The sequence below is a fragment of the Chiloscyllium plagiosum genome, unplaced genomic scaffold (genome assembly GCF_037043375.1).
Source record: "Chiloscyllium plagiosum isolate Xiang-an unplaced genomic scaffold, Cpla_swu_hap1 HiC_scaffold_8, whole genome shotgun sequence".
In the NCBI taxonomy this organism is placed as follows: domain Eukaryota; kingdom Metazoa; phylum Chordata; class Chondrichthyes; order Orectolobiformes; family Hemiscylliidae; genus Chiloscyllium; species Chiloscyllium plagiosum.
The window spans coordinates 79,022,578-79,045,455 of NW_028270146.1; the positions used below are offsets into that span (position 1 = coordinate 79,022,578).

At 40.5% G+C, this 22,878-nt stretch overlaps 1 protein-coding gene across 3 annotated transcripts in view; it reads left to right on the plus strand.

Moving 5' to 3' along the window:
* Positions 1-1,853: 1,853 nt before the first annotated feature.
* dph6 (diphthamine biosynthesis 6) overlaps positions 1,854-22,878 on the plus strand; it is a 332,005-nt gene continuing 310,980 nt past the window's right edge. For 2 of the 3 annotated variants that reach the window (XR_015757950.1, XR_006312826.2), the window contains exons 1-3: positions 1,854-2,174; positions 4,678-4,772; positions 11,923-12,107. Coding sequence is in view for 1 of the 3 variants with exons in the window: in XM_043698016.2 (XP_043553951.2) it covers positions 2,128-2,174; positions 4,678-4,772; positions 11,923-12,107 (327 nt within the window). In the remaining 2 variants the exon portion in view is untranslated. The remainder of the gene's footprint in view (positions 2,175-4,677; positions 4,773-11,922; positions 12,108-22,878) is intronic. The other variant, XM_043698016.2, reaches the window with a different exon arrangement.

The following is a 22,878-nucleotide window of genomic DNA, read 5'->3' on the forward strand; positions in this document are numbered from 1 at the left end:
AAGGCATCTGGATGGGTATATGAATAGGAAGGGTTTGGAGGGATATGGACCAGGTGCTGGCAGGTGTGACGAGACTGGGTTGGGTTATCTGGTTGGATCGAAGGGTCTGTTTCCATGCTGCACATCTCTATGAACACAATTTCCCCTTCCATGTGATGAACTAATGCCCTCCAGCATATATCCTCCACTTCATGTACCTCCGCACTTGAACACCACCCCTCCAACCACAACAAGGACAGAACACCCGGTTCTTACCTTCCATCTCATCAACCTCCAGATACAACGCATCATCCTCCGCCATCTAAAATCAGACCTCACCACCAGAGATATATTTCCTCCCCACCCCTATCAGCATTTCGCAGAGACCATTCCGTCCGTGACTCACTCATTGGGTCCACGTACCAACCCACCCTCCACTCTTGGCACTTTCCTTTGCCTCCGCAAAACCTGTGCACACACCTCCCTGCTCATCTCCATCCAAGGCCCCAAAGTATCCTTCCACGTCCAGCACAGATTTTCCTGCACCTCATCTACTGTGTGCTTTGCTCTTGCTGTAGTCTCTTCTACATTGGGAGTCAGGACGCCAACTTGTGAAACGTTTCAAAAAACATCTCCGGGACATACATACCAAACAACTCCACCGCCCTGTGGCCGACCACTTCAACACCCCCTCCCACTCCACGAACGACATGTAAGTCCTGGGCCTCCTCCGCCACCAAACCCTTGCCACCTGACGCCTGGAGGAAGGCCGCCTCATCTTCCGCCTTGGGACCCTCCAACCACAAGGCATCAACATTGATTTCACTAGTTTTCTCATTTCTCCTTCCCCCACCTTATCCCAGATCCAACCGTCCAATTCGGCACCACCCTCTTGAACTGTCCTACCTGTCCATCTTCCTTCCCACCTATCTGCTCCACCCTCTACATTCCCAGCTACCTTCCTCTCAGCTCCATCCCCTCACTTATCTCTCAGACCCCTTGAGCATTCCTGATGAAGGGCTTATGCTCGAAACGTTGACTCTCTTGTGCCTCAGATGCTGCCAGACTGGCTGTGCTTTTCCAGCACCACACGTTTTGACTCTGATCTGCAGTCCTCACTTTCTTCCAGCTGAAATATCTGCAGGATGAATGATGGGGTCATTAAGGATAAATGCCATTAAGCCACTATATATAAAATTATATTATAGACACATGTCTTGAACGTCACTGTAATAGTAAATGTAGTATTGCCATTCTATTGCTGAGTGCTCGCCAATTTCATTTCCCCTTCTGATTTTTTTTTTGTTTGGCCAAATTTAAATTCATGATATTCCCCTTTAAGCAAATAGTCGACTACTTCCTTGCCCACATCTCTAGTTTCTCAGATTAAAAGTTGCATCGAGATAGTCGTTGCCGCTGCTTTTTCTTTTCCTGCTCGGAGTTTTGGCGGTGGGTTTCCTGGAGCCGCCGGGAGAATTCCGGCAGCTGGTTTCAATCAGGCGCCGCAGGGGCAGCAAACAATCGGGGTCCTGGCACTGAGGACCGAGTCAGCGTGTCCCCCCCAAAGTATACCGAGAAAAAAGGGGAAGGGGATAGAGGGGGGAGAGAGAGAGAAGGGGATAGGGGGAGAGAGAGAGAAGGGGATAGGGGAGGGAGGGAGAGAGAGAGAGAGAAGGGGATAGGGGGAGGGAGGGAGAAAGGAAGGGATAGAGAGAGAGAAGGGGATAGGGAGAGAGAGTGAGAGAGAGAAGGGGATAGGGGGAGAGAAGGGGACAGGGAGGGGGGAGAGAGAGAGAAAGAAGTGAATAGAGAAGGAGGGAGAGAGAAGGGGAAAGAGGGAAGGGGAGAGAGAAGGGGAAAGGGAGAGAGAGGGGGAAACAAAAGGGAGAGAGAGCGAATGGGAAGGAGAAAAAAGAAAGTGGAAAAAGTTAGAGGGAAACAAAAGGCACAGAAAGTTAAGGAGGAGGGGGAGAGAGTAATATATTTTTGAGAGGAGAAGGGGCCAGAAAGAGAGGGAATAGCTGGAAGAAAAAGAGGATGGATAGATAGGAGAGGTGACCAATAGAGGGAAACTAGGAGCAGACTGGGTCTAGATTAGGTAGACACTCAGACAGAGCTTGAATTTCTTACTGATCTTGAAAACCCCACATGACTTACTCCCTTCTGAACAAAATGAAAGTAGTTGCTTTAATAAGGTAAATTACCTCCAAAACAGCAATAGTTGTTCTTAGAACTAAAATGCTGTTGCCTTGTGTTCCTGATTTGTGGAATTAACTATCTGCATACTCATTGCCATACCTGGCTGGCTTGATCACATCAAGCAATGTTGGGCTCAATCGGTCTGTCAAAAATCACTCATTATTCCAAAATTTAGTTCTGGAATGTAATCCCTTTCCTTCAAAACTATATCCCTCCATTGTCCCAAATGTTGTCTTCTACAAGTGTAATGAGTTCATGGGCTTCTTGCTAAGAAGCTTGAGATAATCTGTTTTGCATTTCTTAAACAAAGTGTCATTTTTAAAATTTCTCTGGTCTTCCATCATGACAGCTTTTGACCCCATTCCCATGAAACTTGCTGTTTGCTCGGTTTCTCCTAGTAGCCTGCATGTCAGCCAATTATTGCAATCAGAACCCTCTTTCCAAGCAATGTTTGCCTCCGTTTCAGAACCATTGTCCTCATATCTCAGTCCACTTTAGTTCTTGCAAAGCATCACTTCATCTCCAATCTGTCATTCCCCTTCTTGAAGGTGTTTCTTCTTTTACAGCTCCTGTCCACCTTTCTCATAGCTGAATATCCAATAAAGTTTCTTCCTTTGGCACTACTGATACAGCTGCAATTAAAGTTAAAAATGGCATCCTCTGTAGAGGATTATTACTTCTCATCTGTCTTAACTTTTTGACACTTCACATGTTGGTAACTGTAATTTTTGCTTCTAAGTCTTTGCTATCCAATTCATTGGAATGATCTTCACTTTTGCTAATCTTGTTACATTCAGAATATTACCAGTGATGAGTTCTGTTCCTAGATTGGTACCATGACCTCTAGGGTACACTGAACCTCCTCTTGATTTATCCTCTTCCTCACATGTGCTGAACATGGGGGTGACATCATAGCAAACATAGAATCAGTTTCCATGTGTGCTCAAATAACTCAACTCCACCCCTCTAATTTCTCCATTGTCAAACTGTACACATCTGGTTCTCAATGAAGCTCAATTTCCTCCAGTTAAACATTGAGAAGATGAAAGTCTTTGACCCCTGTCACAAACTATTCCTTTACCACCAGTTCCAACCCTTTTGCTAATCACTGCCTTGGGTTTGATTGTTTGTTGTCTTGGTATCCACTTTGATCCTTTGGAGATGAGCTTACAAACCTGCATGCATTTCATCATAAAGACGGCATACTTTCACCTATAACATAATTACTACCTGTGCTTAACCCCATCTATTTCTGAAACTTTGCCCAAACAGTCTGTTGAAATCTTACCCATAGCTTTAGCATTTTCAGTTGACAATTCCAATTCTGTTGTTGCTGTCCTGAGCTTCATCCTCCAACCTGACCAAGTTGCCCCTCTGCTGTTTTTCTCATCAACCACCTCTGTGCTTGTTGGTTACTGTTAGATCCCAGTCTCCTTCTGATTCAAATTTAAAACTCCAATCCTCATGTTCACCTCTCTCCATGGTGTCCCCTTTTCTATCTCTTTGGCCCAACGATGATTTGAAAACTTTGTCTTCCTTCAATTGTGCCCTTTTATACAACCTGAAAATTTCTTTATCCCACGAATTCTGTGTTCAGTCCTGGTCTCCCTCCTAATAGAAGGATGTTATGAAATTTGAAAGGGTTCAGAAAAGATTTACAAGGATCTTGCCAGGGTTGGAGGGTTTGAGCTACAGGGAGAAGCTGAACAGATTGGGGCTATTTTCCCTGGAGTGTGGGAGGCTAAGGGGTGACCTTGGAGAGGTTTATAAAATCATGAGGGGCATGGATAGGGTAAATCGACAAGGTCTTTTCCCTGGGGTGGGGGAGTCCAAAGCGAGAGGGCATAGGTCTTAGGTGAGAGATAAAAGATTTAAAAGGGACCTAAGGGGTAACTTTTTCACACAGAGGGTGGTTGTGTGTTTGGCATGAATTGTCAAAAGTAAAGTGGTGGAGGGTGGTACAATTACAACATTTAACAGGCATTTAGATGGGTACATGAATAGGAAGGGTTTAGCGGGATATGGGCTAAATGCTGGCAAGTAGGACTAGATTATTTAGGCATGGACGAGTTGGACCAAATGGTCTGTTTCCATGCAGTATATCTCTGTGACACTCTGAATGGCTATTGTTTTTGAGCTTTTGACTCTGGAGTTCCTTTTCAAAATTATTCTACTTCCTTTGAGAATTTAATTCACTGTTAGTAACCCCTCTTAATGCTACATTGTTTGGCCCAGTGTTACTTTTTATCACATGATACTTTACTAAAGTGCCTTGAAATCTTTCTAAATTCATTAAAGGCATTGTATAAATGCTAATTGTGGATACTGACGTTTGTATTAGCTTATAAGTATTTGGCAAGGGATTGAGCTAAAGTCATGTTTTGTTTAATCTGAGCTGAAATGCTTCCATTTATAATTGAATGTGTAGAGATAATGGTAAAGAAGTGCCTATGGGCTTTTCTTACAGAAAATAAATAGATTTTAATTTTCTCTTTGTAGTGGTGGAAAGGACAGCTGTTACAATATGATGCAGTGTGTAGCAGCTGGACATGAAGTGGTGGCATTAGCTAATTTAAGACCTGCTCAACACAAAGGTAAGCCTTTCCTATCTATACAATATTCACCCTTTTTTCCCCCATATTGCCTGAACTTTCGAGCTTGCCATAGAAGATCAATGTATATGCTACACAACTTTGTATGTCGTATTCTCCGAGCAAATAGACTGGAGTGTGTGAATCCATTGCAAGGCCTGTTGTTAATGTCCTTCATGGATAAAGTTTGAAAATGTAGACTGCAGGTGGTGTGAATTGTTCACAAGTACAATCACTCTACTTGAAGTGGAATTACAATTTTTTTATTAGAATCCCTACAGTGTGGAAACAGGCCGTTCTGCCCAACGAGTCCACACTGACCCTCTGGGGAGCAACCCGCCCTACCCTATATTTACCACTAACTAATGTGTCTAACCTGTGCATCTTTCGACTGTGGGAGGAAACTGGAACACCCGGAGGAGAATGTGCAAACTCCACACAAACAGTTGCCTGAGGCTGGAATCGAACCCAGGTCCTTGGCGCTGTGAGGCAGCAGCGCTAATCACTGAGCCACCTTGCCACCCTATGTAGTGATCTATCCCAATGTTCTCAACCTGGAACTGCTGCAGTCAACACGCAATAGCCATATTTCAAATTGTTCCCAGCTGCATTGTTACTGCACTGGTCTGTCTTATCCAAATAAAATAGGACAAATCTAATGTGACGAATTACTATTCTGTCAGCTCCTTTCAATTAGAAGCAAAGAGGTAGGAAGACTCATCAACAACATGTCAAATAATACTTCCTCAACCTCATTGATGCTTATTATGGATTCTGCCAGCACCATTTAACTTATCTCAACCTTGGTCTAAACTACAACTTGCACATGTAGACTGGTCTTGAATCAGGAGAAAGATGTTTAATAAGAAAAAAAAGAAAGAAATATTCATGCTAAATGACCAGTGATATCAGGATAGATAACTAAAAGTTTGAAGATTTAGTCAAAGAACAGCGCCAGAGACCTGGGTTCAATTCCCGCCTCAGGCAACTGTCTGTGTGGAGTTTGCACACTCTCCCCGTGTCTGCGTGGGTTTCCTCCGAGTGCCCCGGTTTCCGTCCACACTCCAAAAATGTGCAGGTTAGGTGAATTGGCCGTGCTAAATTGCCTGTAGTGTTAGGTGTAGGGGAATGGGTCTGGGTGGGTTGCTCTTCGGAGGGTCAGTGTGGACTTGTTGGGTTGAAGGGCCTGTGTCCACACTGTAAGTAACCTAATCTAGTTATGCATTAGGTACATATTAAAGTGCATTCTGGGGAGGCGAGGAGGGAGAGACTTCTGGAGCTTTGGGCCAAGGCAAGCAAAATTATGGTCTCCAAAGCTGGAGGAAATAAAGGAATTGGAGGAATACCGAGATCTTTAAAGCTTCTAGCCCTGCAACAGGTTGCTTAGTTAGGATGGGGCTGGCCATGGAGGCTTTGGAAATCAGACGAGAAATTTAAAATGTTGAAATTGTCAGACTGAAAGTCATTGTAGTATAGCAAGCACAGGGCCAGTGAGTGAACAAGGCTTCGTGTCAGTTTAGGTATGGATGATAGAGTTTTGACGTGCATGAGTTTAAGCAGATTGGAAGATGGACTAGTTGGATTGAAGGGTCTGTTTCTGTGGTTTATGACTCAATGTGAAGTCTGTCTAGGACAGCTACAGAATAGTGAGCAGTTCTGAGGAAGGGTCACTGGACCTGAAATGTTAATTCTGATTTCTGTTCACAGATGCTGCCAGACCTGCTGAACTTTTGCAGCAACTTCTGTTTTTGTTTCTGATTTACAGCATTCACAGTTCTTTCAACTTTTTTAAAGGCAGAATAGTCAAGTCTAGAAGTAATAAAGATATGGATGAGAGTTTCAGCAGCAGATGAGTTGATGTAGAGTGGGAATCATAATCACTGTTATGGCACAGAACGAGACCACTTGGCCCATCAGGTCCACACTGGCTCCCTGCACAGTAATCCAGTTAGCCGTCTTCTTCTCTTCATGATTTTTGGAGGTAGGCATTTTTTACGGATTTGTAGTCTGAAGTTCAACCTGATGTCAGATGCAAGTTTTAGACAGTTTCTCAGATTTAGACAGTTGCTAGGTAGGTAGATGGTCAGGTACTGTGTTTGTCGTGGGGATCCAAGACATCAATTTCATTTTCCTGATACCCTGTATTTAGTTTGTGGAAACATATACTCATTCAGGTGGAAATTTGACATATCAAAGATGGTGACGGAATCAAGGGTGGTGGGATTAAGATAAAACTAAGTGCTATCGGTGTAGATTCCATTAAGAGGCAGCAAGCAGATGAAAAATAGAAGGGGGCTGAGGGATCCTTGGGATTGATCAAATGTCACAGTGTGGGAATGGGAAGAAGCTTTGACCAATTCTCAAATTATTGCAGTTGTCACAGATGGTACAGAATTAAATTATAGTCAGAACAGGAAGTTGAAGCAGCGTGAATATTGAAACCTGATGGAGTTTTCACTTGGTGTTCTTCTCTTTCCACTTTTCAATTGTTTTTCTTCAGCCTGATGGCGTACAGTCCTTCAGCATGGCCTGTTGTTATCTCCATTTTTCCTACTGTTATGACCAATATGGACCCCATCTATTTGGCACCCCTTCCTACTTGACATTAGGCCCATCTGATACCCTACCCCTTTTCATTTGGCATTGTACTTTATCATGCTGTCTTCTCCACATCTGGCACCATACCCTGTCTGACCAACTGGCACTCAAACCTCCCAGCACTTTAACATCACACTTAACTTTAAATTTCAGATATTGGAAATTAACTGCTATGAAATGGAGTCTGGTTTTTCTAATTGTGCTTAAATGCAGTGCTGAAAGTATATGTGTGGACAAGACCACCTTCAAAAATCGCCAAATGTCAAAGAAAATGTATTTTGGGGCACCTAATCAGAGCAAAGATCCAACTCCTCTTCCAAAAGGAAAGAGGCAGGAAATGGATATAAGCTGCTTCTCCAATCACAGACTCTTCACCAGTGAACCAAGCACCAACCTGTGATTGAAGGAGTAGCTAGTAGTTAGGAAGGTAAGTGTTAACTGTGAGGGAGGCATCTTCGGCCAGGATGGAGAACTTGACAAGTCTGAGATGCAGATCTGAGTGCCACTCTTTGTCAACGCAAGAAGGGCCTCTGTGAAAGATCTACCTGGCAAGTCTGGGAAAGGTGAGACATTAGGAGGAACTAGCTGCAAGAAGGTTTGAGAGGAAAAAGCTGGCAGTAAAGGATGCAAGAGGGGTTGATGGAAGCTGCAAGACTGGTAAGGAAGAAAGCGGTTGAGGAGGGGATGGTTGAAAAGGAGAAGCAGGCTCCAAGGAGGTTGGGAGAAGGAGACTGCAAAGTGCGGTATGGTGGGGAATGAAAGAGCCTGCAAAGGAGGACTAGGGGAGAGAAGATAGCTCTATGTGTGTAGGAGTCAGAAGAAGATTGCAATATGTGATGTGGCGAGGTTGAAAGGTAAAGGTTGAAAGTTTTAAATCTGTCAGCAAAGAAATTTAAACTTTTAAGAGTACTGAGGTAATGAATTCTTTGCAATAAATGTTGAATCTCTGGTTTAAAATTGCATAAGTTCAGGAGTTACTATACTTGGAAGCGGAGTTGGAAGAAAAGGTATAGTGGATCCCATTGTAATGAGCACTATGTCAATTGTTAAATTCAATCTGAGATTGAAATCCAAAATCCAGTAAATAAGCTTGTAACTGCCTCATTAAAATGTTCGAGCTTTGTGCATATGTGATACTAGTGGGCGGCACGGTGGCACAGTGGTTAGCACTGCTGCCTCACAGCGCCAGAGACCCGGGTTCAATTCCCGCCTCAGGCGACTGACTGTGTGGAGTTTGCACGTTCTCCCCGTGTCTGCGTGGGTTTCCTCCGGGTGCTCCGGTTTCCTCCCACATCACAAAGATGTGCAGGGTCAGGTGAATTGGCCACACTAAATTGCCCGTAGCGCTAGGTAAGGGGTAAATGTAGGGGTATGGGTGGGTTTCGCTTCGGCGGGTCGGTGTGGACTTGTTGGGCCGAAGGGCCTGTTTCCACACTGTAATCTAATCTAATCTAATCTAATCTACTAAAGCATAAGACTCACGACTCTCCTGAAGGTGTGTTGAGGATGATGGCTCTTAGTGTGTAGAAGTTATTTTGATTAAATCTTTTGTTGATTTATTCCTGTTGTCTTCTATCACTTTAAGCACTATTAAAACCAACAGTTGTGTGCCATTCCTAATTGCAAGTGAACCGAGTGGCTGGTTAGACTATCTGAGATGTTCATTTAAGAGTCACCAACATTACTGACGATCCGGAGTCACATGCCATCCAGACTAAGTAGGATGGAAGTTTTCCTTTCTTAAAGGATTGTGAATCTGATTTTTTTTTGTGTGACAGTTGAGGGAAGTGCTACTGAGACTAGCTTTAAACAATAGACAATAGGTGCAGGAGTAGGCCATTCGGCCCTTCGAGCCAACACCACCATTCATTATGATCATGGCTGATCATTCGCAATCAGTATCCGGTTCCTGCCTTTTCCCCATAATCCATGATTCTACTATCTCTAAGAGCTCTATCCATCTCTTTATTGAAAGTATCCAGAGAATTGGCTTCCACTGCCTTCTGGGATAGAGCCTTCCATACATCCACTACTCTCTGGGTGAAGAAGTTTCTCCTCAACTCTGTTCTAAATGGCCTACCCCTTATTTTTAAACTGTGTCCTTTGGTTCTGGACTCACCCATCAGCAGAAACATGCTTCCTGCCTCCAGAGTGTCCAATCCATTTATAATTTTCTACGTCTCAATCAGATCCCCTCTCATCCTTCTAAACTCAAGTGTATACAAGTTCAGTGGTTCCAATCTTTCAACATTTGATAGTCTCTCCATTCCAGGAATTGACCTCATGAACCTATGCTGCACTCCCTCAATATCCAGAATGTCCTTCCTCAAATTTGGAAACCAAAACTGCACACAGTACTCCAGGTGCGGTCTCACCAGGGCCCTGTACAGTTGCAGAAGGACCTCTGCTGCTATACTCAATTCCTCTTGCTTTGAAGGCCAGTATGCCATTAGCTTTCTTCACTGCCTGCTGTACCTGCGCGCTTGCTTTCATTGATTGATATACAAGAACACCTGGATTTCGTTGTACTTCTCCTTTACCTAACTTGACTCCATTTAGATAGTAATCTACCTTCCTGTTCTTACCACCAAAGTGGATAACCACACATTCATCCACATTAAACTGCATCTGCCATGAATCTGTCCACTCACCTAGCCTGTCCAACTCACCCTGTATTCTCATAACATCCTCCTCACATTTTACCCTGCCACCCAGCTTTGTGACATCAGTACATTTGCTAATATTACTTTTAATGCCTTCATCTATATCATTGATGTATATAGTAAATAGCTGAGGGCCCAGCACCAAACCTTCTGGTACCCCACTGGTCAACGCCTGCCATTCCGAAAAGGACCTGTATATCACTACTCTTTGCTTCCTGTCAGTCAGCCAATTTTCAATCCAAGTCAGTATCTTGCACCCAATACCATGTGCCTAATTTTGCTCACTAATCTCCTAATTGGGACCTTATCAAAGGCTTTCTGAAAGTCCAGATACACTACATCCATTGGCTCTCCCTTGTCCATCTTCATAGTTGCATCCTCAAAAAATTCCAGAAGATTAGTCAAGCACGATTTCCCCTCGTAAATCCGTGCTGACTGAGACCTATTCTGTTAGTGCTATCCACTAATTTCATCTTTTATAATTCACTCCAGCATCTTTTCCACAACTGATGTCAGGCTAACCGGTCTATAATTCCCTGTTTTCTCTCTCCCTCCATTCTTGAAAAGTGGGACAACATTAGCCACAGGAACTGATCCTGAATCTATAGAACATTGGAAAATGATCACCAGTGCGTCCACGATTTCTAGAGCCACCTCCTTAAGTATCCTGGGATGCAGACCATCAGGTCCCAGGGACCTATCAGCCTTCAGACCTAACAGTCTATCCAGCACCATTTCCTGCCTAATATAAATTCCCTTCAGTTCATCCATTACCCTAGGTCCTTCAGCCACTATTACATCTGGGAGATTGCTTGTGTCTTCCCTTGTGAAGACAGATCCAAAGTACCTATTCAACTCTTCTGCCATATCCTTGTTACCCATCGTAAATTCACCCATTTCTGTCTTCAAGGGCCCAATTTCAGTCTTAACCATTTTTTTTCTTTTCACATACCTAAAAAAGCTTTTACTATCCTTTTTTATTATTCCAGATTTATTAATTGAATTCAGATTTCATCAGCTGCTTTGGTGGGATTCAAGCTCATATACCCAGAGCATGAATCTCGGTTTCTGGATTACTGGTCCAGTGACATTGAGTTTCTAAAATGATAATTTTTAATTTCATGATCATAAAAGAAAAGAGAATAATATTATTCAATGGACGTATGGCCAGAATTTAGCTGAGCAATATACAATGGTCTGGTGAATTGAGAACATGCAGGCGTTGTTAATTGAAATTCTGCCATGGCAAATTCTGAAATTTAGTTTTAAGAATTTAGTTTGTTTGCTCTGGCCCTAAAGGTTGCTGTGAAACCCAGCTCTTTCACTACCCCCTTGCTTGCTGCATCACCCAAGTGCATTCACTTTCACATAGTGCTATTGACACTTTAGACCTTCAGAGTGCCTTGAGAAAGGCAGTGAATGCTGCCTTGCCAAAGTTTCTCACTTGACAAGAATCAATAAATAAACATAAAATGTCTTTAGTGGCATAGAGTACATACGTTGTAGAATAACAAACAGTTTTTTTTCAAATACAGCAAACTATAAGCACCTAACAGAGTAACGGCTTAAGAAACCTTAACATAGTTTGGACCTTTTGGCAGCAGGCTCAATGAATTTAAAGAAACGAGACAATTCACATCACCAAAGGAATGGTTCAAGTCACAGAAATATGACAAATACTTCTAATACTGTGAACTCAAATACCTAATTTTATAAAATACGTTTTGAAGTATTGCTTCATTCATAAAATTTAAGCACATTATTAGCTTTGCCATATCAAAATATTCTGCTTTAAGTTTAGAAGTAAGTGAGTAAGTACAGATGTCAATAAGGTTCACTGTCTTGATTTTCCTTAAGCTACTGTCTTATTGACTTACTGTTTATTCCTGTAGATGAGCTTGACAGTTACATGTATCAGACTGTGGGACATGAAGCTATCGATCTGTATTCTGAAGCCATTGGCTTGCCACTGTACCGTCACACTATCCAAGGTAGCAGCCTGGCAATTGGAAGAAATTACAACAAATGTGAAGGTGATGAAGTGGAAGACCTTTACCATCTTCTGAAAACTGTTAAGGTACTGATGAAATATTTTGCATATTGTTATATTATTTTGCATTCTCTTGTAAATATTTATGAACTTTGCCATCATATTTCATTCACAAAAGGAGTAATAGTATTTGAACAAATATATATCACAGAACCTATGTGTTGGTCTTGAAATGCATAAATCAGAATGCATGTATTGCAGTTCGTGACTAAACAATCAATGCTGGCTTGAAAGATGTTCTATGGTGTATTTTGTACTACACTTGCATTTGTTCAAATTTGACAAACGACTAGCTTCTCAGTGTATTTTATTCTGAGTCTGCATTAGCAGACAAAAGAAGTTAAAAAGTTTGATCTGAGTTCATTAATAATTATTTCAGTAATTTATTATTAACATAAAACAATTTCATATGTTTTTCACAGCGCTGGGAAACTTGTTTTAGGCAATTCTTAGGTACATTTATCAAGAAGTTGATTATATTTATGGTTTTGTTGTCATATTCTTGTGATGTGTTCTTTAAAAGAAGTATCACCCTTACATTAGATTGGTAAGTAGCATTGGTTTTATTTATTAGAAAATCTTTTAATAAGTTTTCTTAAGAGACAAACTGATAACTAGTGGATACAGAGCATTAGTGGATATACCACATGCTGCTGCTTGGATTCTCATGATTGCTTGTCATGTGCTGTCATTCTGGTCCTTGGCTCATTTGCATACTCAGCTCTGAAAGACATAATATAACATCCCTGTTTTTACCCAAGGTAAAATTATCTCCTCTAAGAGTAAAAATATATGCATACTTGGTAATTGCAAATCACTTTACACAGATACATGAATTTTAAAATTTACAAGTTTGAATCTGTGTGCAAACAAATGGTTTGTCAATCCTTCTGAGTTTTATAATAGTATTACTGTATGGATTTCTAGACATCACACTTGGTTTTTATCAACTTGTATGTTGGTCTCTTGCATGTTGCTACAATTTTGGTTGTAGTGAAAATTGTCTTAGAGTTTCATTAACCCAGTTTATCTTTGTGTATGTTCATTCACAGTTGGAGTACTGTACAGTTCCCTGAGTTGGCTTCTGTTTCTCCTCAACACTGCTCCATTAGATACTGCGTGTTTGTAGGATCTAGGTTTGCTGCACCCTTTGAATACCTTTGCAAATGAACATACTCGTTAGATCGGATGTGAATGACTCTTATGTAGACTACGCAGTTCTGTGCCTGCATGTTTCATCTTAATGTGCAATCTTCATATTCCTTTGTTTATTGAGAAGCTTGTCCTGTATTTCTGAAACCCTAGGCATATGACAGCTTGGTAGAGTTTCATAACTTACTTTCCAAGTATGATCTTTGCTGGTGATGTGAAATCCATATCTAGAAGTATGGCTCTTAGATGTAGCATAGCAACACGGCAGTGCAGTCCAGACTCCTATCAATCTCTGTAAAAGAAAAATTTGCTCCTCATGTCTCCTTTGAACTTTATCTCTTTCACCGTCAGTGCATACCTCCTAGTATTAGACATTTTAACTCTGGGAAAAAGATTCTGACCGGAGTTGAAATGTCTAGTACGAGTATGACGTGTTTTGTAGCCTTCTGCCTCCTAATCAGTGTTTTAACATTGCAGAGCATTTGTTTGATGAAACTGTTGGATCTGGGATAAGGTGGTGAGTCTGTCACACGGTTTGCTCCATTTGACAAACATATCTGTTTGTATATTGTGGCTCATTGTCGGATACAATCTTTTCAGGTTGACTGAACAGACTGAATGTTGTACTCATTGTATCAGCCATGGATGCACTTGGCCTGGCCTTTAATTTTCTGACTAATGGAAATTTGGAAAAACAATCAGCCACCAGGTGAAAATCTTCAGTAGGTAGTGTCCATAATCTGTTGTGATTTTAGACAAAAGGACTGACATTCTTGTGAGTGTACAGGCTCCTTATGTTGCTCTGGTTGGTTATTCTGGTATTCTTTGCATATATCCATTGTTGACTCGTGGTAAAAATGCAGTTTTCCACATCAGGCATCTTGTTTGCTTTGTGCCCATATATCCCTGATGTAGCTGTGGCAATATATACTGGCATGTACATGCATTTGTTCCCTTTTAATGATTATGCCTATTGAAATACTTGGTTCGTATGAGGGTGCCTGGCACCTCTTGTGTTATGCCAGGCTGTCCTTCTATGATAATCTTCCATAGTGCCTTCAGTCATGGATCATTTGGTGTTGCTTCCTGAAATTGATTGTATTTGAGCTGACAAAATTTCATCAATGCATTTTTAAACACATCTTTCAACTTGATATTTGTACTGTCTCTTTGCATGTCCAGAGTGTCCTTATTTGGATGTAGTAACATGCTTAGTGTGTCCAACGTAGTTAATTTGGTACCAGGCTTGTAGCAGACAAAGGTGTATCCCTGTACCTTTACTAGAAGTCACTGTAGTCTGAGTGATGACCCATCAATGATTTGAGCCGTATCATTTCTATTCATTTACCAAATCTTACCAAACGGATACATAGGAATCTTCTGATACTGAATAGTAGGACAAATGTTTCACACTCTGTTGGTATGATTGGATGGTGCTTGCAATTGCCTTTGGATTCCATGATGCACACTCCTAGCCCTTTCTGAGATGTATTGATGTCGAAAAAGTTTCGTATGTGTGTTGTCAGGATGATTTTTTAAAAATCAGAAACTCTGCAGGTCTTCTTTATTACAGAGATTAGACATGTGTTATACATAGAGTCATAGAGATGTACAGCATGGAAACAAACCTTTTGGTCCAACCTGTCCACGCTGACCAGATATCCCAACCCAATCTAGTCCCACCTGCCAGCACCCGGCCCATATCCCTCCAAACCCTTCCTATTTATATGCCCATCCAAATGCCTTTTAAATGTTGCAATTGTACCAGCCTCCACCACTTCCTCTGGCAGCTCATTCCATACACGTACCACCCTCTGTGTGAAAAAGTTGCCCCTAAGGTCTCTTTTATATCTTTCCCCTCTCACCCTAAATCTATGCCCTCTAGTTCTGGACTCCCCGACCCCAGGGAAATGACTTTGTCTATTTATCCTACCCATGCCCCTCATAAGTTTGTAAACCTCTATAAGGTCACCCCTCAGCCTCCGACTCTCCAGAGAAAACAGCCTCTTCCTATAGTTCAAATCCTCCAACCCTGGCAACATCCTTGTAAATTTTTCTGAACCCTTTCAAGTTTCACAACATCTTTCTGATAGAAAGGAGACCAGAATTGCACGCAATATTCCAACAGTGGCCTAACCAATGTCCTGTACAGCTGCAACATGACCTCCCAACTCCTGTACTCAATACTCTGACCAATCTTTGAGTTTGCCGAGGTTGAAAACTTGAGCGGATAAAGCCAAATAAGTTAAATTAGTTGATTCACCTGGAATTTCTCACCATTGAAAACAAGTCCTTTATGACAAGATGTCACATTCATTGAATTTGAATTCTGGTTGTACGCTTCTTTGTTTTTGCACTTCACCCCAATATCATCAGCAACTTGGACAACCCAGGAATATTTTCTGTTATTCATTCCATAAAGTGCTGGAACAGACCTTGACTGACCAATGAATCAAAATGTGGTCTGTACGAGCAATATGTTCAGAATGTTGTTTTCAAGATAATGAATTTCTGCGGTGCCTTTAGCAAGTGACCTGACTTATATCTATGTTTTGCACCCAGCTTGAAGAAAAACTTCAAACCCACAACCCCAGAATGTTATCTCAGAGTTCTGGATTATAGTTCACTGATATTACCACAATGCCACTGCCTCCCCTACATAACTCATTTACTACAGTTATAGTTTTGAGCTAAACAAATAATAAAAGCAACAAGAATTTGATTCAACTGCACAGTCCCTTAGAACAGCAAGATTTGGAAATCATCATTCCATTATCAATGATTCTTTTACTGCTTGTAGCTGTTAAGCACAAAATTGTGAAATGGGATTTAAGTACCATGGTAGCCTGACAGCTCTCTTTCACAGGTGTTTCTGGCAGTTGGACATTCTTGGGTGTTTGTGCTTTTTACGTACATATACGTCTCATTTAATAATTCCAAAAGACACCTTAACTCCCCCAAAAGTGGGTGAACACATTTTAAACTTGCTTTGCAGTGACCAGTGCTGCATTGGGTATGAAGCTAAATCACTAAGTTTATATTTTAGGGGTGGTTTCATACCCATTATGAAATGCACTTTACACCCAACTGTTAAAATGGTCTGCGTTTGAAGATACTTTATGTCCATTCAGTGGTATAGTATTAATAACTTCTTAACATGACAAAAAAATCTCAATGGTAGCTCATTTTATGCTTTTATTAGAAATCCTTCACAAAAAAACATGGAAAGGTTGTGGTCTGTGAAGGGATTGCCCCTGTTGAGAACAGGTATGTATGTATACCTGAGGTCAAGCCTTATCAGTTGATTCACAACACTGAATAACAATTTCCAAGCTTCAAATAAAAATAGTTCCACTTAGCATAAAAAATTGCACGGTTGTGTTGTGCGCCAAGTCTTCATAATTACTTTTCCCCCTGCTAAGCACTTTATCTTCGCTGGTGCAGACTAACTTAATTGCTTTCAAGTCCACAACAAGTTGCATTGAAATTCCTTGAGGATACTTCATTAGTTCAGTATCTTAATTGCCATTAACCATTTATTTCCTATTGCTAATGTCCAGGGTGTTTGATGTATTTAATTAAATCAGCATCAAATTTTACTAGATAGTCAAATTGAAAAGCTACAAATATCCTTTAATGATATATTCCCAGTTAACAAGAAAAGGAGAATGCTAGTCTAATTTGATAATGCACCATTTGCTGATGAAATCGTATGTTTCCAAACTGGATGGTTCTGTTAATGGGTTATTAATTACAGGCTTGCTGTCTTTTTTTTATATGTTGAAAGAAGAATTTCAGTTCTTACCTGCTTTTGTTCAGTTAACATCTCTGTTGCAGTTGCAATGCCCTAGCCTTCACAAAACAAGCTCATTTTTGAACAAGAGTCTATTACCCTTTCTCAAATGTGTCAATCAACAAAAATGTTACTTTGGTCATTCTACCAACTATGCATTGGCTGCTAAGACCATTAAGTAAAACTATGCATTTAATTTTTTTTGGTATGCTTCACTTATGTGCTCTGTCTTTAAAGTCTCTGTTACCTATGTACTTTAGTTTGTTTTGACTAAGTAACAGGCCCTAGAATTGTTCAGGCAACTGCTGTTAAAATAGAATAATTGGTTACCATTAATCTAACAATGCCTTAAGTTTTAAAATTTTCATTCAGAAGTTCAAATCCTTTCTGATTGGGTTCCTTAAGAGATATTGCTACTAAGGACACAATAAAGTGTACATTATTGATAGATGCTAAATGCTAGAAGCATCTGGTTTGCATCTGGGTTAGAGATAGTTTTCAAGGATTGTCTTATCAGAGGAAAGCAAGGTAGAAATGCCGAGTGGGCATTTCAAAGCTTTGGACAGCTAAACGCATGCTCACTAATGGTTGAGTCATTAAAATGAAGACTGTGCAAGAGGCCAATGTTAGCGAATTGCATATATCTTAGTGTGATGTGGAATTGGAAGAAATTACAAAGATTGGGAGGAACCAGGCAATGGAAAGATTTAAAGTCCGGACAAGTTTAAGGTTGTGCAGGGGAGGTGTGTGAGGCCACGTAAGTTGCAGATAATAGTGTGGAGAATGTAAGTCTTCCCAATATTTAAGTGGAGGAAATTTCTTTTCATTCAGTATTGGCTGTCAAACAGGCAGTCTGACAATTTAGATTCAGTGAAGGGGTTTGAGCGATATATATTGACAGTGCATTTATGAAAACGTGAATTTTCGACTGATGCTGTTGAGGGCAGTGAGAAATGGAAAAAGGAAAGGACAAGAGATGGATACTGCATCACCGAACTCTGAATTGTAACAGATGGAACTTAAAAGTATAGCACTTTCTGATCCTTTGGATACTTTGAAGCAACTTTTCTTACGTAAGAAAATACAGCTGGTAAGCTCTCATAGGCAGCACTAAGTTAAGTAACCAGTTAGCTTGAAGTTAGTTAAGGCACTCAAGTTATGGAATTGTGTTGTTGCTGTTGATGTGAAAGCTGATCAGGTAGAGCAGCAACAAGGAAAACTGCAATTATGTAGAAGTTAGGATGGAAGTAGGGAGGTTTTTTCCACTGGTGTGTAAAACTCAAACTAAGCAGCAGAGCTTCAAAATAAGGGGGAGCAAATTTTGGATTAAGTCGAGGAGAACATCTTCACCCGAAGAGTTGTGAATCTGTGAAATTCCCTGTCCAGTGAAGCAGTTGAGATTACCTCAATGAATGAATGTTTTTAAGGCAAAGATAGATTTTTGAACAGTAAAGGAATTACGGGTTACGGTGAGCAGGCAGATGAGCGGAACTGAGTCCACAAAAAGATCAGCCATGATCGTTTTGAATGGTGGCGCAGGCTCGATGAGCCAGATGGCCTACCCCGACTCTGATTTCTTATGCTCTTGTGTAAGACTCATAAAAACACAGATGAACGAAAGTTGTGAATGGGATATAAAGGAGCTCAATGGCTGTGTATTTCATGCATTTGCAATGGCTTGTAGTTATAAGTCACTAAAGCGTTCCCTTTACGAGGGAAGTCTGTACAGACCAGTAATGTGAAGCACATTGACAACTTGAGCTGTTAGATGCTCTGAGTTGTCAGGTGCTTAGTTTGGACTGTACAAGAAATAGAAAATTTACAGTGGTGTGACCAGAGAAGTTTGCAGGCATATTGTTCGGAATAGTTTAGATGATGTAGAGAAACTTTTTGCCTAAATTCTAATCTGTGCTTATTGGGAACATGTGGCACTATTGTAAAACACTCCTTTTTCACAGTGGGCATGTCATCTCATTGAGCACGGTTTCGCCATTTTTAATGAAGTAGTGCTATAGCTACTATCATTCTATCATTATCAGCAATAATCCCTAGAATTGTTCAGGCTTCTGCTGTTAAAATAGGGCAATTGTTTACTGTCACCTATCAATATCTAATGCTTCCTATATGCATTTTTACATTTACCTTGATACTTGTAGAAGCAATGAAAATTATCATCCTACAAAGGTGTCATCAAACATGGGATTGTTTAGGAGAAGGTTACATTAAAAATATTCTATAAATGCAAACTTTGTAATATAACTTCTGCTTTCATTTAAAGATGTTCAACACGTCGCAAATCTGGAGATCGTTGAATGTTTAAAGTGAATCTTAAATGCTCCATGTCGATCAGTAATTTTAGGAAACTTAGGGAACTCGGAAATTCTTTAATTGTAATTGTAATTGTGGGCGGCACGGTGGCACAGTGGTTAGCACTGTTGCCTCACAGCGCCAGAGACCCGGGTTCATTTCCTGACTCAGGCGACTGACTGTGTGGAGTTTGCACGTTCTCCCCGTGTCTGCGTGGGTTTCCTCCGGGTGCTCCGGTTTCCTCCCACAGTCCAAAGATGTGCAGGGTCAGGTGAATTGGCCATGCTAAAATTGCCCGTAGTGTTAGGTAAGGGGTAAATGTAGGGGTATGGGTGGGTTTCGCTTCGGCGGGTCGGTGTGGACTTGTTGGGCCGAAGGGCCTGTTTCCACATTGTAATGTAATCTAATCTAAATAATCTAAATAGTAATCTAAATAGATTATGCGATGTATTGAAACTGAATGCTTGAATTAGCAAGCATTTATCCTGATGGTATTGGTGAAGCTAGATTTACTCATATTTAGACTAGTTTAAGCACAGGTTAAGAACAGTTAGGATGTGTTGGTTAATGTGTAGGTAGATTTGTGGGACTGTACATCTATGAATGTTTCTGAAATTTGAAATAAAGGCATCATTTGGATAAATACAGATCATGGCGGCAAATAGAAATCCCTTGATGAAAATGTTCACTAATCTCATAGTGTTTGCTTAATAGAGATGACTTCCTAATGGAATTGTTTCACATTAACTGCTGTAAAAATGTTTTAACAATTTAGAATTCTCTTGAATGTGAGCCAGATTTACAATAATTCAATTACAGTCAAAGGAATCAGATAATAAAGACCATTGGGCTTGCATAAAATCATGGATAAACTTAATTTTATATGTTTTAAACCAATGGAATTAATTGCCAATCTCTGAAAGACTTGATGTTTTTCTTTATAATCTCATTTAAACATACGACTCAACCCAATATTCAGTACCCATATTATGTAGCCCAAATGTCGGCATTTTTAGGCTCTGTCCTTCTGCTCTCCATGGTTGTTATTGTCTTTTCCTCTGGTCTGTAAAATTAATAAAACATTGGAATTGATTTTGTTCCAATTACAATATAAATGTATTTGTGGAAACTGACATCATTTTATTTCAATAGTGGACATGGCAGTTGATATTGATAAAAGATTATGTTTGTAATATTTTATATTACTTAGCATAGCAGTCTATTTCTTTTGAAGCATGTTTGCCTTTTAAACTTATTTATGTCTTAAAATTAGGCAAATAATTAATCATCAAAATATTTAAAATTCTTTTTTAAATTGCAAAGACAGAAGAATTATTAATGTGCTCAGGTTTTCCATATAATTACAGCCAACTGGGAAAGGTTAATTAGTGTTGTAAATTTGCAGCTATTCAGGCCAGGAAATAACTTGATCCTTTAATTTTTTAATTAATCATTTAGCAGACAGTTATGTATCTAGTTAGCAACAGATGCTTTAGAAGTTCTGCTATAAAGCCAGAAATTTGTTAAAACTTTGACCTGTGCACACAGTATTTTTATTTTCAAAGTCAAGTCTATAGGTTTTCTGTATTAAGAGTCAAAGGATGAGGTCGTTCTGTCACACATGCTGTGACATTGACATTTTCCCATTTGGTTTTGGCAAGTTTTGTTGCTTTTTTTTATTTACTCCTCAAGCAAGTAGATAAAGTTAACAATTGATTCCAGTGTTAATAGTGTTCCTGTAGCACCTTCTACAAACTTATCAAGTGCCTGTTCAACCACTGAGGAAATCACATTTGATAGTCATTCAATCTGTACCCAATGACAGTCGAGATGCTACCTTCTCATGCACGCATGTGCATGCATTATGCACACTTTGGTCTCAGAGTATCACCTGGATCCTGATCTCTCACCAGCTGATAATTGTGTTTATTTCTATTGTCATCAGGTGAATACCCTGATTGGTGCTTTAAATTTGTTGCTTACTCCAGGATAATTGAAATTAATTGTAGTTCCTGTGCAGCCCTGGCTAAGACTGACGTACTCAACACAAGTAAATGATCAAGCCTTTTCTGCCATGAAAAACTGAATAACTGCTGAACATCCTTGGAGCAAGGTGCTGGGAGAGACTCAGCCTTTCCCTAAATCTTTCCTGGCGGGAGAAAACTTGTAAAACATTACACTAATAAGAGTTGAAGCCTTTATTTTGGTACTGAAATTACGCAATAGACTTTGATTAAAGAATTTCCACAAAGTTTGTTTTACGATCATAGTATCTGCTTCTGGTATTTAATTGGATGTAACATGTTTGTTATTACTTTTTTCCATATTCCATAAACAAGTTACTTTCAGGAATCATTGAAGTCAGGGGTGTCTCAGAGGACTGAAAAATGGCTAATGTAATACCCTTGTTTAAGAAGGGAGGGAGGCAGAAGAAAGGAACTCTAGGCTGGTTAGTCTTTTTGTGGTCATTAGTAAGGATTTAGAGTCCCTTATTAAAGATGAGATTGCAGAATATTTGGGAGTGCATGGTAAACAGGGCTGAGTTAGCACTTCCTGAAGAAGGGCTTATGCCCCAAATGTCGATTCTCCTGTTCCTTGGATGCTGCCTGACCTGCTGGGCTTTTCCAGCAACACATTTTCAGCTCTGAGTTAGCACTTTGTCAAGGGGAGGTCGTGACTGATAAATCTGTTAGAATTCTTTGAGGAGGTAACAATCAAGTTAGACAAAGGAGAGCCAGTGGACGTGATCACTTTGGATTTTTAGAAAGCCTATGACCAGATATCCGCATAGGAGGCTGCTAAATTAGAGCCTATGGTGTTAGGGGCAAGATATTGGCATGGATAGAGAATTGGCTGACTGTCAGAAGGCAGAGGGTCAGGTTAAAGTCGTCCTTTTCAGGATGACAGCTGGTGACTAGTGGATGTCCGCAAGGATCAGTGTTATGACCACAACTGTTCACATAACACATTAGTGATCTGTTCAATCAACTGAGGGCACTATTGCTAGGTTTGCAGATGACACAAAGACCGGTGGAGGGACAAGTAGTGTTGAGGAAGCAGGAACGCTATACGTGGACTTGGATATGTGAGGAGAGTGGACAAAGAAATGGCAGATGGAAGATAAAGTGTGAAAGTGTGAGGTTATGTAATTTTAGGAAGAATAAAGGCATAGACTATTTTCTAAATGGGGAAAGGCTTTGGAAATCTGAAGCACAAAGAAATTTGGGAGTCCTAATTCAGAATTCTATTCAGGCTTTCGTGCAGTTTCAGTTGGCATTTAGGAAGGCAAGTGCAATGTTAGCACCTATTTCAAGAAGGCTCGAATATAAGGGCAAAAATATACTGCCTCAGCTCTGGTCAGACTACATTTGGAATATTGTGAGCTGTTTTGAGCCCTGTATCTAAGGAAGGATGTGCTGGCTTTTGAGGGGGTCGAGAGGAAGTTTATAAGAATGATCCAAAGGATAAATGGCTTGTCAGAGCTGGTGGTGTTGAGGACTGTGGGTCTGTACTTAATGTAGTTTAGAATGATGGGGGGGGGGGGCA